The sequence below is a fragment of the Pangasianodon hypophthalmus genome, chromosome 11 (genome assembly GCF_027358585.1).
Source record: "Pangasianodon hypophthalmus isolate fPanHyp1 chromosome 11, fPanHyp1.pri, whole genome shotgun sequence".
Lineage (NCBI taxonomy): Eukaryota > Metazoa > Chordata > Actinopteri > Siluriformes > Pangasiidae > Pangasianodon > Pangasianodon hypophthalmus.
This window is the reverse complement of record NC_069720.1, coordinates 23,943,035-23,958,132: the sequence shown is the minus strand read 5'-3', so window position 1 is coordinate 23,958,132 and position 15,098 is coordinate 23,943,035. Positions and strand designations below refer to the sequence as shown.

Below are 15,098 nucleotides of genomic sequence, written 5' to 3'. Positions count from 1 at the left end.
AGAGCAATAAATTATATAAAAGCTTTTGATGGTTAGTATTTAAAGAAGAAATTGCATTATATAGGAAGGAAACTTACAATCTTATAAGCAGATTTCACAGCTGGGCTTGCCTTATTCACACCTCTCTGTGTAGGAAAAAATGATCATTAATCATTTAATGAGTTAATAGTCTTTAAATAGTTTTTAAATAGTTTACTGATGGAACATAACACAGTATGCAATTATTCAAAACAGAATTTACTTGACATGAGATAGAATGGATATAAAAAGTCTACACCCCCCTGTTAAAATGGCAGGTTTTTATGAAGTAAAAGAAAGACACTAAAGATAAATCGTGGCAGATCTTTTCCCACCTTTAATGTGAAATATACAAATAAAGTAAAAAACAATCAGAAACATTTTAGTGGAAAAAAGGAAAAATAAAAAACTTGCAATAACCTGGTTGCATAAGTGTGCACAATCCCTAAACTCTGTTGAAGCAGCTTTTGATTGTATTACGCCACTCAGTCTGTTTGGATAAGAGTCTATCAGCGTGGCATGTATTAACTTGGTAATATTTTCTCACTCTTTCTTGTAAAAACAATCTAGATCTGTCAGATTGTAAGGGCGTCTCCTGTGCACAGCTCGCTTCAGGTCACACCACAGATTTTTAGTTGGATTCAGGTCTGGACTCTGGCTCGGTCACTCAAAACATTGATCTTCTTTTAGTTAAACCATTCCTTTGTTGATTTGGATGTATGCACTGGGTCGTTGTTGTGCTAAAAGGTGAAAGTCCTTTTGATCTTCAGCTCACTAGAAGACACCTGAAGGTTTTACACTAGAATCGACTGGTATTTGTAGATATTCATGATTCCCTCCACCTTGATAAAAGCCCCAGTTCTGGGTGAAGAAAAGCAGCCCTAAAGCGTGATGCTGCCACCACCATGCTTCACCGTGGGTACGGTCTTCCCTTGGTGATGTGCTTTTTTGCACTTAACATATCTTTTGAAATTATGGAATTATTATACCTTTTGGAATTGGTCTCATCAGACCATAAGACATTTTGCCACATGGTTTGGGGTGATTTATTTGAGCTTGTATGTTTTTTGTGAGAAAGAGCTTCTGTATAGCCACCCTACCCCACAGCCCAGACATGTGAAGAATATGAGAGATTGTTGTCACATGCAGAGAGTAATCAGTACTTGTCATATATTCCTGCAGCTCCTTTAATGTTGCCGTACGTCTCTTAGCAGCCTCCCAGGTAAGTTTTTGTCTTGTACTTTTATAAATTTTAGAGGGACGTCCTGTTCTTGGTGATGTCACTGTGGTGGCTCCATTTTCTCAACTTGTTGATGAAGGCCTTCACGGTGTTCCATGGTACATATAATGTTTTGGAAGTTTTTTGTACTGCTCTCCTGATCGATACCTTTCATCAGTTAGAAGCTGTACATGCTTTGGAAGCTCTTTGTAGACCATGGCTTCAGCAATCAGATAAAACCATTAAGACGTGAAGAAAATCTTGCAGAAACAGCTGGACTTTATTGGGGTTAATTAGAATCATTTCATTCATGACAGCTGTACGATAATTACTTTTGAACATGAGACTGAATGTGATTGGTTCATTCTGAACACAGCCACATTCCCAATTATAAAAGGGTGTGCACATTTATGCCTCTCACTCACCCTCTCACTCACCCTCTCACTCACCCTCTCACTCACCCTCTCACTCACCCTCTCACTCACCCCCTCACTCACCCTCTCACTCACTCACTCTCTCTCTCACTCACTCTCTCACTCACCCTCTCACTCACTCACCCTCTCACTCACTCACTCTCTCACTCACTCACCCTCTCACTCACTCTCTCTCTCACTCACTCTCTCACTCACCCTCTCACTCACCCTCTCACTCACCCTCTCACTCACTCTCTCACTCACTCACAAGAAATAAGGCTACTGTTGAAGCAGCACTAGACTAACATGCCAAATGCATAAAATTTTCTATAATACTACGGAGTTTACATCTCAAGTCCTGACCAGCAGGTCAGAGGTGAAGACGCTTTTATAGATTTGTGTCAGTCAGGAGACGTGAACTTTATATGAAACCTTTTGAAACTGGCACTCCAAAGAATTAATTCGGCATAACAGGAAAAAAAGAGAGAGAAAAGCCAGGCATATGGATAGGGAGACTTTTCTCTGTTGTTCGGTCTATTGAGTAATGGCTGTGTTTCCTGCCAGAATCCATGTGTCATCTCAGATGACTGGCTGTCATATCACATCAGTGTCGTCTCTACATCTCAACTGTTCTGCCTCCGTTTTTCGTTTGCTATGGCATGGCTGCCTGACTTTTACGAGCTTCAAGAGCAACTAGATATGTTTAATCACTTGAGCATCAGTGAGAGACAAATACGTTTCAGCCAACGAGCATGATTACTGAGGTGAAATGAATATTCATTAGATTAAACAATTCTAGAGTAGACTTCTGCTTACCTTCACAGTATGCATCCACTGTTGATAAGACCTAGAATTACCTGCGGATTAAAGGAGCATAAATAAAAATAATTCATCAGTTCACAGAGAAAAACTTTCAATTTAAAGATGTTCACACCCATATAACAAATTACACAGAAATTCTGGATCTTCTACACAATTTGGTCATGTTACAATAAATACACTGTAATGTCATTTATTAACCATTCATATACTGTTTTTTCCCCCGCTAACCTGCAGGGATATTTCCAAACAAAAAGGTGTTCTTTCTTTCTTTTTCCTCCACCAAATAGAGAAAATCCCACTCACTTCCGCAAAAGCCCCCCTCTGTGATCTCGTTTTCAAAGACATCTGTGAAACCCCTTCCTTCATTTAATTTGGCCAGTCTGCCATCAATGAACTGCAACATAAATCACAGTATCACAGGTTATTAAAAGAGAGAGAGAGAAAGAGAGAGAGAGAGAGAGAGAGAGAGAGAGAGTCAGTCTTCAGGACATATTCACTAAACTGTGTTCTTGTAATTCAGATCAGATGGAGGATTAACATGGAAGGCTGGCTTGTAGTATGCGCAATGCTTTTCGGGAAACTGAACTTCCTGTAACTTGTCACAAAGAGGTTGTAAAACGGCATCCAATAAATTTGCTGGTTATAACCAGGACAGTGATGGGCTTAGATGACAAACTTCACAATACTGACACTGGGCCTCATTTTTTCAAGCTGGATACAAACAGATGTATTTGTAAATCGTCCACAGGAGCATTTACATTAGAAATTTAGTATTCTTGAAAATCCTGTATCATTTGGAAAAATTTTGTTTGTATCCTAGCTCCTGAGTGTGTGTAAATGTACGCATAGGAAGACTAACTAGATTTATTCGTTTCAATTCACATAATTCGCAGTGACTTACTGCACGTTTATATACGGATTATGCTGTCAAGTTCAAATAGCTTGTGCATTTAAATTACACACACAAGTTTCATGAAGATTTATAACACCCAGTCATTTCCTAGTAATGGCATTAGCTATAGAAATATTAAAAAAAAAAAAATAAAGAAAGCAACCCAACATAAATCCATAAAGTAAGACAAATAAGACCAGACTGCTGTATAAAAGGAGGATGCACTGTAATGACTCGGATGTAAGTGGGATCCGTTTGACGTGGCATCTTCTTTTAATGCTGCGCAACACTTTTAAAGACAGCATTAATATATTCATATATATATATATATATATATATATATATATATATATATATACACACACATACACAAATTTTTAAAAATAGTTTCCCAGTGTGATGTACTTGTTGTAACTTGGTAACTATATTTTTACTGGCATAGACATGAGTCAGAATAACTACCACTTCTTCCTATTAGGAAATCTTTTTTTTTTTTTTTTTTTTTTGTTTTTTGACCTTTCAGCTCTGTGAACTTTGCCTTTTACGGAGTTTTGTGGGAGTCACCAAATGCAAAATCAGCTGTGCCATGCACACATTGGTTAATTTACTGAAAATTTCATGAATCCAGCAGAAATTTTAAATCAGTTTGGATAACACAAACATTTACACACAACTTCACTAAGAGATTGATAAATGAGGATCAATATTTGCTGCAATATGCAAGAAACCATAACAATAAATGCAAATTGCAAACAAATAACTGTGATTCAATGTCCTAATTGTGCAACTAATCACAGCAAATTAGCACCCAGCCAAATCCCCAAAACTGCCTCTTACTTTGGGATCACATTACATGCACTACCTCTGTTCTAGAAACTGGGTAACTCACATTCAATGTCAAGACATGTCTTTGGCAAAGACAAGTCATTAAAGTACAGTAATTATAGTTCTGGCAATAAATTAAATGTTGTACAGTGGTTATAATCAGAAATGTTCAGTAATTAACGGAATATATTGTATATAAGGCAGAAAGAGATAGCAAATGGTGCCAGTTGATGGAACTAGAGCACACCAGCTGTGTGTGTGTGTGTGTGTGTGTGTGTGTGTGTGGGTGGGTGGGTGTGTGTGTTGGGAGTGTAGGAGTGCATTACACTTTCTCGCAGGCAGTGTGAACAAGAAGCAGCGGAAGGTGAGCGATGTGCGTGTGGATGTGTGTGAGCGTTTGGAGGAGGGGTGTGGAGGGTCGTAGACAGAAAGCAGGTCGTGGCTGACAGGCTTCCCTTGCTTTCTCTTGGCAGCTAGCCGGCGCTCGCTTTCTCAGAACCGATGTGGTTCATGGTCAGAACAGGGCACAAGATAAGGGCTCTTTTTTAAAATCTGCCGCTTCTATGTCTTCGAACCACCGGTCACGATCCGTTATGAGGAAGCAGCAAAAATACATAAATGATTAAGTGTATCTTGGGTCCTTTTATGGGATAAATTAAAACGTAGCAGATCTCTAAGCACCCCTGTCTAAGAAACGACTGGGTCCTAACTCTTAATCAGCGTACGCGTTCATCAAAATAATCATAACCTCATAATCAGTACATGTTTACCAGAACCATGACACAACATCCAGTCAAATAATCGCTACAGAAAGCCATGGCAGGAAAATCAGAAGTTCTTAACAATGACATGGTAGCAAAAGCCAGAGATGGTATGGTAAAGAGCCCCGAAAGACAGGAGTGTCTCTTCTCCGCTCATGTCATACCTGCTTGAAGAGTTGCAGGTTCACAGCCATCTCAAGAAAACTCTTCATGGCGCTGGAGCGGTGTGCCACGAAGCTCTCTTCACAGAAGGTGATTGGCTCTCCCTGCAACGCAGGAAGCTTCCTTTACTTTCACTTAGCTAAAAAGCTATTTACAGTTGATGATTATGAATGTGAATATTTCATGTGCAATGAGTTTTGCCATTTAAAACACTGCTATGCTTTTGCTAATAAAAGCCATTCTTGAAAAGTAAGGATGTGTTGTTGCCTGGATCAATAACAGAAGTCGGCTACTTCTACAGCCATGTTTAACGACCTATATACAGTAAGACTGCAATTACCACTTCTTGCATAGGAGCTCATTACTGTTTGCCTGCTTTTGTTTCATTTATAGCTCAGTTAGGCCTCAGTGCTCTGTAAAGCTGCTGGTGTGAAGGCATATGGGCTTCATAAAGCTGAACTATATAATATATTCAAACAGCTCGCTGCAATGACAGACACTTAGATCTGCACAGCAAGGATGCAGCAGAATCGAGAACATTACAGCAGAGAATTGGCCATAAAGCCTCTGAAATATTACACCTATATTTTGCCTTTTGGAAATGGTCTATCATTAAAAAGCAGCCATTATGTTAGCAAACATTTCCCAAAAATATCTTGTATAAAAACATATCAGAATGCTCAGTTCTAAAATCTCAAATCAGACATGGCAGTATAGTCGAGGAAAGTGTAGAAAAGACACATGAAGACTGAGCCTCATCTAACATTCAGTACTGTACTCAGTAGCTTTTTTTTTAGTTCTACAAAATGACTGAATTCTTCACTCTAAAACGAAGCACTACGAGAATGTCAGCAATGTCACTCTGTGTCAGGACCTTTGTTTCCAAATTATATTCTGAAAAGGAAAATACAACAAATGTAGTTATGATCACATTAACAAATGTTGCGACTTCACTGGGTGGTTATTATACTGACATGAAATTTAGACTGAAAAATTTAGACAAAAAGATTTTAGAGGCAAAATGCAAAATGAGTCCTTAAATATTACATGGTTGCTCCTTCCCAAACAGGAAGGGGTTTCAAATCCAAATGTGGGATAAAAGAAAAGGAATCCAAAAAAACAATAGCAATCACAATATAAAGATTTAATGACCCTGTGCTGAGATGGTGCTTTGAAGAATTTCTGCACACGCTCCTTTTTTTAACACGCGTCTCTTAGAAAAAGTCGGTTTGTGTACACACCAGCGTTACAACATCAATTATGTTTCCAACAAAGAGAGTCATACTTGACAAACAGGGAGCATATTTTGTTTTCAGTTTTTGCTGGGCTCGAGAGTGAAAAGCCCATTTGAGGAGTTGAGAAGGCCTGAGAACAATACTCCACCAGAGCTGAAAGAAGGCTTCAAAGAGACTGTCCTGCCTTTTCAACTTCTGACATTTCACTGAAACAGACAGGCCCACCTTAACGTCCTCCCCCCACCCCTACCCCATTCCTTCCTCTTCTCTTTGCTTATGGATGGTGTGGTGCTCAGCTGCCTTTAAATTTTAGCACTGGAAGTCTACCAGACCCAAGCCTTCTTTCAGATCCTTACGCTCTGGTCTGTGTGAGGTTTAAAGGGAAAAAAAAAAAAAAAAAAAAAAGTACTGACAGCATGACAGACATATTAATGTTGTTGTGGTTAAAATGGACAAAGCTTACTTTAACAGGGGTGATTCTGAGCAGAAAAAGGGACTCAAAAGAAAGTGAAGGAGAGGCAGAAGTCAAGCTTACGGGTTTGTATCTCAGAGCATCTCGATAGGAGCCGAACAGTGCAGCCTGAGAGCGCAGGAAGGCCCGAGCCACTCCGCTGCCCGTGGCAGTCGACTGCTTCTTCAGCTTACTCTTCAGACTCGAGACCTGAGGGGGAGAGAGTGTTAAAATAGCACCTCTGAAATCATGGAGGAAGAGGCAAAACCATTCAGAGTGTGAAGTGTCATATTTGCAGGTGACCCCCCTAGACACGATAAAGAATAAGAAAAAGAAAGGAAGAACGAATGAGACAAGCCTCTTCACTTTTCTTATATCTGTTGTGCTGCCAAGAGCACCTGCTGCTCTGTTAATTGAGTTAAAGGCAGGGTGTGAGGAGAAAAAAAAGGCAGCAGCATAATGCATAAAATCAGTGATCCTGTGCCCACTGTAGCCTCAGATTCCTGCTCTCGGTCTGAGGTTCGACTTGTGTGTTATGAGATGCTTTTCTGCACGCCATGACAGTAAAGAGTGGTTACTCGAGTTACTGTAGCCTTCCTGTCAGCTCGAACCAGTGTGGTCATTCTCCTCTGCCTGCTCTCATCATCAAGACTCTTCTGTCCTCAGAACTGCAACATTCTATGGAAACTCTAGAGACTCCTGTGCAGGAAAATCCCAGATCAGCAGTTTCTGAAATAGTCAAACCACCCGTCTGGCGCAAACACGCCACAGTTAAAGGCACTGAGATCACATTCTGATGTTTGATGTAAACATTAACTACATTTTATGCTTTGTGCTGCTGCCATATGATTGAGTTCCTATTAAAGTGGCTGGTGTGTGAGGGTGAGGGTGTGTGTGTGGAGTTTAACAAGGTATCCTGACTTACATGGTTTAATTCATTGGCATATGTAGGACATGCAATTCACAACTAGAGTACAGTCTCTATTACTTGTGCAAATAAAGCAATAATAAAGTTAATAAGCACAAAAATAAATAAATTAATGGTGCAGCGGAGGATTGCACCCTGTCACTGGACATTTGTTTACACAGCGCACACATCAGGATAAACTCGATTGTGCAAAACTGAGCAGACCGCTTTTGGAATTTCAACCATGTTTACTTCCTCTCTCTTGTCTAGTCTAAAGCAGCGCTGGCCAATCATGGACTCACTGCAACAGAATTGGGAATTTAGCATTTTCTTTTTCAGATTAGCAGAAGCTGGAAAATAGGCAGAGGCTCAGTTCACGTCTACGAGTTGGCCCTTGTCCTTGCTACAGCATTTTACAGTCATTAATAAAACGGAATGCTTATTGTATACTCCAGTATACGCTACCATCACCACTAAAACACACAAATCCAGGGACTGAGTTTTAACAATCTGCAAACATGCAAGGTTTAGTCAAGGCTGTAATGTGCACACTGTGTGCTAAAGCCTTATTTACATGAATTCCTAGCTTTGCGTGTCAACAATCAGTTCTACTTGCTTTATCACTGAATATCAACCAAGGACCAGAAACCTTAACTCAGACAAAGAGGCCTTTAAATGAACAGCAAATCCTTTGTTGAATATTCAGTACCAATTTTGTTGAATATTCAGTACCAAAAAAAAACTACAAAAGGAAGTTCAGACATAAGATCTGTAAATTTAAAGGACATTCCCGTAACGCAGTGCTGGCTCTTTTATTCTTTTAACCCACAGCATCCCCTAAGCTGTCGTTACAAATGTGCACAAGCCTTTAAGAGAGATTTTATCTTACATCTTTATATGGCATCTATAAAATTGCAAATGCCATTTCTGTATTCACAGTGGGTCAGGAAGCTTTAGGTTTATGTAAAGTTTGTGGTGGATTAACATTTATGTTGATGCATGAACTGTATTTCCCCTAAAACAATAACAAAGAAAAAAGAACAACGCACAAAAGGAGAGCAGGCATAGCAATTTTTCTGTTAATAATAGTCAGTGGTGAAATATTATAGTGTTTAATTTCATTGAAATGCAGCATTTACTAACCAGTGAATTAACAAATGTTTAATTACTTTAATTTAATTAATTACTTGAAAAGTATCAACCCAATCAATTTTTCCACTTAAGTAAAACCTTCAGCCATTTTTTTTAATTCAGTTGTTCATGCATGCAATGAGTGGAATAGAACTTCAGATTAATAATAGGATATTGGATAGTCACAAACAACTCATCAAGCATGCAATCTCAGCAACAGATCTGTCAGACTAATTAACTATTATACTTTGAGTATCACTAACGAGACATGAGCAGGAGGGGGCATCAGAAGGAAGCTTAGCTCTACAGGTGATCAACCTATTTGGGAGTGACATTTTTTAGTGTAAAGTCTCTGAGCCTATGATCTGATCAAAGGCAGAGTCCCCCATTGGGTCCAATTATAAGCACTGGTATTGTAGGGGGTGGGTAAAGAGAGAAGGAGAGAGAAAGAGAGAGAGAAAGAGAGAGAGAGAGAGAGAGAGAGAGAGGGGGGGGGTAGGGGGGTGTTGAGGGGAGGGGAGTGAGTTATGATATTCATAATCTATGCAGAGAGGCCTTTCCGGTATAGGTCTTTTCCCCGTAGCTGTGATCTTTTCAATTCACATCAAGGCAGGATAGTTCGGGATGAAAGTGCTGCAAACATGGCGTCTCATTAAACTCTACAGCGCCGACTCCCCAACAGGGTTTGAAGTGTGCAGAGTAAAGAGCATGGGGTCAGAGGTGGCCCACAAAACAGATCTCCATTTAACTCACCAGCTGGAGATGATAATTAGCAGGTGCATCACTGTCTCCTTTTTTTTCTCCAAAGGATGATGCCACAAGCCTGCTCTCAATGATGGGCTGCTTTTATACAGCCGGAGTTGCCACGCTACACACACGTCGCTTCAGGAATGAGCTGTGTATACTCACGGTAGTTGATTTGATTGAACTGGGCATGGTCTGGACATATGCCTGTGCAGTACTACATAAAGTGAATACACCCAATTGACCACACGTGTCTAATGCATTCTGCTTATTCTCTGTTTTATACTGTATAGAGCTCCACTGAAAATAAGGCTTCTGGCTTAAGTGGTGAAACCGTTTAAAAACAAATACTAAAATGTTTCCACTGCAAAGAAGAATTCAGTGCATTCCTTCAGCATATTGGTTTCTGACACCTTATTCTGCAATGTTGGTGTTTTTAACATGACCCGGATGAATGAAGACCTTTCTTTAGGTTCACTTAATATACATTAAATATAATAAAAAAGCAACAAGCCCTGGGAATAAGTGGCTATAAATCTAATGAATTAACTGCATTTCAACAGGCCACAATGTGTGTTAAATATCGAAACGTTATAGACCTGAATAATTTGTATAGTACAACAGAGATTAGGTAGATGATCAATTTCATTTGAAATGTACTGAAAGGCCATACATAAATTCTAAAATTAAACAGTGTAAACAGAATCGGTTTAGTAAAGACTGGATCTTAATAATAATAATAATAATAATAATAATAATTTTTATTTATTTATTTTTAATAAGTCAGTGGTGGAGTAGTAGGGCGGAAGGTGTTCTGCGAGGGATGCTGGCCATGAGTAGAAAGCCGTGGGGATGCAATTAAGAAAACTACAAAGAAAAAGGAATAGTTATGAAAATCTGCTTCTTTCTTTTGATGTGCAGCAAGATGAAGTATACACACTTGCGTGCACGCACACACACAGACACACACAGACACACACAGCCCTTCTTTTTTCCTAGTCAGGACACCCTTTGGACACTGTGAGACTGAATCCAAGCTGAGACAATGTGACAGGGGCAGATCCTCTTTAACAGAAGGACGTGCTTAACTCGCCTATGCAAGCGGTGCTTCAGTAAATAGAGATTAAAAGCTAAATGACAACATTTTAAACTTTTTCAAGTGTAAACATGTTCGGCCCTTTGCTTAATAAAGACATTTCCCCCTGATGTGCTTGATGTTGTTCATTGTGTCATTCACTCGTTAACTTCCAGTTAGCGCCCTAATATACATACCACAGGAGCGCAAAACTAACATTTTCACAGATGACTCCAAACAGAAACGATCAAACACAAAAAGTATAAGGTAGTCTACAAGACGGAGGAAAGAATGTCATATGAGAAGCAACAGCGAAAAAGTGAAAAAACAATCAAACAAACAAAAAAACAAACTCACTCCTATTGCTTTTAATAAAAATCAAAACAATTTATAGAGACCTCTCTTTGTAGCTTTACATGCGACCGACAGACAAAAGATCAAATAATGCTCACATTCAGTTCCTAGCTGTTTGATACCATAGCACATTCCTAATTTCCTATTTTTAGATGCGAAAGTAAACACCCTTCCCCTGTTACCAAACTCCAATTATAACTGAAAAAGACAGTACAGCAGTTTCATCATTTTTAAGAAGGAAAGATTGTTATTCGGGATTTTTTTGGTTCAATCAAGCTCTCTATTCTTTATTTTTATTTTTTTTAAATAAGTCATAACTATAACATGAAGGGGTCTGTAAAAATTACACAAAGCAATAATAGAAATGTGAGAAAAGGATCGGCATGTGATCTCATATATATTAGATTAGAAGGCTAATATAAATGACTATTATCTCTAATAATTATTGTAAAATATATTCAAAAATAATGAATGATCTAAAAAAAATGTGCAAACAAAACTTGTCAAAAAAAAAATCCATAAAAAAGAAATGTGAATGAAAATGTAGTCATGTGAATTTCTGTATATTTGAAGGTTAAGATTAACATTCTTAAAATCCTCCTTATGAACATTTAAGCTATAAAGTCAGATTTAACAATCAAGTTTCAATTCTGTCACATTCTGTTTTTTTTTTGTTTTTTTTGTATTAAAAACTCATGTCTAAAAGCTTTTTTCAAAAGGCCGCTCTGAGCCACAGCAATTATCCTCTCTATTTGTAAATCTGCATGGAACAGAATCTCTACCGGCATGGTAGCGGTTCTAATAGTCAATAAATCTAAAATATTACGTGTAAAATTGAGGGAAATGGCCATTATTCCAAGGAGAGCAGAGAGCTCAGTATCGGGTGGTGTCTGGAAAAAAAAAAAAAAAAAGGCCAGGTAATTCAGGACAACTGTCACCTTTGACCTGACTGAGAACTGGACCAATGGTCAGACTCACCACATAATAGAGTCCACATGGCCAAACAGGCTTCATACCTATAATTACACTTCTGGGCAAAAGAAACGGGCCAAGCCTAAAATGGCAAAATATTAAGCTTTAATGGTCTTAACAACAAATCACTGGTCAGGAAATTAGCAAGAATAGATAAAGGAAGTTAGTATGGAAGCTTTTCCCTTTGATTTCTTATTAAATGTTTAATCCTTGTGGCCCTTGATGGGCTGCATCAGGTGTGGAAGATAACCGAATAATAACTAATCTTTTGAGGAAAAAAAACATCCCAGGAGATATTTTTGGAAAATTTTGCACACCCAGCCATGTGTTAGCTTGAATTTTACATCAAATATTTTAATTATTATCATGATTTTACCTTTGCATACAAGAAGACTATATAAGTGAACTTCCCTGTTTCTACTGTAGCTTTTCCTCCAAACAAACAGTTCACTGCAGCAAAACTAAACCAGCAAATGGAGGCACAGGAGCTCTCAGGAGTGCATTTGTTTCATTCTTGCTCATTTTCTGACCAATGATTTGTTGGTAAGAAAATTAAAAGCTTAATATTTTGCCATTTTGGGCTATGGGCCATTTTATTTTATTTTTGCCCAGGATTGTATATGAATGTGATAAAGTTTGGCTTAAATCAGGTTAAAACAATTTCTTTAAAACGAAGAAGAAATGTGCTGGGGTTAATTTCCTTTTAGTGCTAAAAGATACCGATTTTCTATTAAAAATCTTGAATAAAAAGCACAAAGAGCAAACTGGTAGCATGTTTACATCTCAGCATGTGTGAAGTGACACCAGTAAATTAATTCTCGCTTGTTAGTTTTCAGCATTGCCCTCAGATTTAAGATACTGAATTTGTAGGCCACTATCTTGTAGAAAATGCTATATGACAGGCGGTTTAACTAGCAAATGAACAAAAGCAGCCTTCAGCTCTGCTCAATTAGAGCCTATTCCATTTCTTATGAATTTTAATATCCCCACAGGTAAGGTAGCCAAGGAAGAAAAACAGAAATCATTTTGTGGTGCAAAATATTACGACAGGTGACATTTACATTTCAGGTGGGATAATTTAACATGATTCAGGGTGCATGCTCCATCATTAGTCAATGAAAAATCGTGCAAGGAGATCAAAGCAAACACTGCTCTGGCACTTCATTTATCATGCTATAAAGACAAAGGATTTTTTTTGTCTTCTTCTGTCAGTTTCAAAGACCTCACTCCTTTATATGACACACTCACAATTTAATTTACAAATGAAATTGCAGAATTGTAATGATTTTTTCCTCTTGTGCTTCGACACAGCAGCAAATTCACAAAGGACCAATTCTGCAAAGTGATCAAAAGAAAAGTGGGGGGGAAGAAGAATAACAAAACAAATCCCTTAATATTCAAAATAATTGATGAGTGACTATTTTTGACCTGATGCTAGACGCCGCTTCCTGGACCACTGACCGGTGTCACCACACCGTTAATTAAGGAGAGAAAGCAGTGGCAGGTGGCTGGGAAAATGGAGACTGATAATTGGCCCCCTTCTTCTCTGCATCTTCAGTAAAATCCAGCACGCTTCTCTTCCAGCGAGAGGTGCCACTGGGTGGGCAGAAAAGGCACGCCTTGGAAATATAATGATTAAAAAAAAACACACCAAAAAAAAAAAAAAACAAAGAAAGAAATGGATGAAGGCTGCAGCTGCACATTTGCCGACTTCTGAAAGCCAGTCAAGAGCACTGGCCTTTAAATGTGACGAGCTGAGCTTGCCTAAATATTGCAGCAGTACTAATGACAAGGGGAGAGACAGTTTTTCCTCTGGTCAGTGTGTGTGTGCGTGTGTGTGTGTGTGTGTGTGTGTGTGTGTGTGTGTATTTGTTCAAGCATTTAAATGGTTGAGAAACACAGAAGGAAAGAATGTGTAAAAGAGGCACAGAGGGTACGTCAAGATAAAAGTACAGAAGAAAAATGAGAAGCTTTGTGCATTTGTGTGTGTGTGTGTGTGTGTGTGTGTGTGTGCATGCTTTTGAAAATGTGTGTATTCGGGGAAATTCACCACATCACTGGGCAGGTTGTGCAGGTCGTTGGCAGGACTCTCCAGTGTGTTTGTATCCACGTTAAGAATGATCACGTCTTCCAGGGATCTGCTCTTCACTCTCTGTGAAGGAGATTAGAGGCGTTTCCGTTAAAACGCAACAAGAAAACACCGGATAATAAATACACCAAGGCTTATTAGAACTACTTTCACATGCCTAGTGTGGCATTTCTGTCTACTAACTAACTCATTTTTTTCTTCCACACAATCAGTACAAAGCATTACAATAATTTCATTCAACATGGGAACGGGTGTTTTTCCCTCTAAATGACAAACATATGCCAGTCTTCACATTGATAATAGAAAAATCAAGACACAATATGCCACTGAATTATTCTTGCATGATTATGAATATTTAATATTCGCTCCACTAATATCTACTTTATATGTAATTGAAATAAATCAAACACCACTGAAGAAAAAAAAGCCACTTCGATATCACATGTGCTTCTCCTTGCTTATAAAAAAAAAATAAAATAAAAAAAAAAAAAAGGAAAAAGCTACATTCAGCCAGTTAAGCCATGGGACCATTTTGTGCATCCACACAAAGGTAGTCATGCATCCTGATGGTGACAAATCCCACAATTATTCTGCTGGTGCAGGTGGGGAAACATCCAAGTGAGTAAAAAAAAAAAAAAAAAGTTCTGGTTTGTCACTTTTGACAGTTGCTGCTATGGAGGCCTGCGTGCTGATTTGGTCTAATTATGTGCAGCCAGATAGGGGGACTGTCACTAATGCGAAAGTGTGATAAATACTGCCGGTGTCTGCAACTGTCAGCGGCATCAGATTCACTCACTCACAGACACACACACACACACACACACACACACACACACACACACACACAGCTATAGGTCCACCAGCAACCAACATGCCAGCTCTCAACATCCAAACACACTGGCTCTTTGTTTCTACTGGCTCTGTGTTCTACTCTTTCATATCTCTGGGACACACACACATACACACACACACACACACATACACACAGGAAATAAAAGGCTGTACATTTCTGTAGATCCTTGCATTTC

The 15,098-nt window shown here is 38.7% G+C and overlaps 1 protein-coding gene across 1 annotated transcript in view; it reads right to left on the bottom strand.

The window, feature by feature from the left end:
- Positions 1-15,098, bottom strand: part of dennd1b (DENN/MADD domain containing 1B) — a 93,596-nt gene that overhangs the window by 14,816 nt on the left and 63,682 nt on the right. The window contains exons 12-17 of the mRNA XM_034308759.2: positions 14,032-14,133; positions 6,883-7,008; positions 5,115-5,216; positions 2,776-2,866; positions 2,467-2,507; positions 78-125 (exon numbers count right to left, since the gene is read on the bottom strand). Coding sequence (XP_034164650.1) covers positions 78-125; positions 2,467-2,507; positions 2,776-2,866; positions 5,115-5,216; positions 6,883-7,008; positions 14,032-14,133 — 510 coding nt within the window. The remainder of the gene's footprint in view (positions 1-77; positions 126-2,466; positions 2,508-2,775; positions 2,867-5,114; positions 5,217-6,882; positions 7,009-14,031; positions 14,134-15,098) is intronic.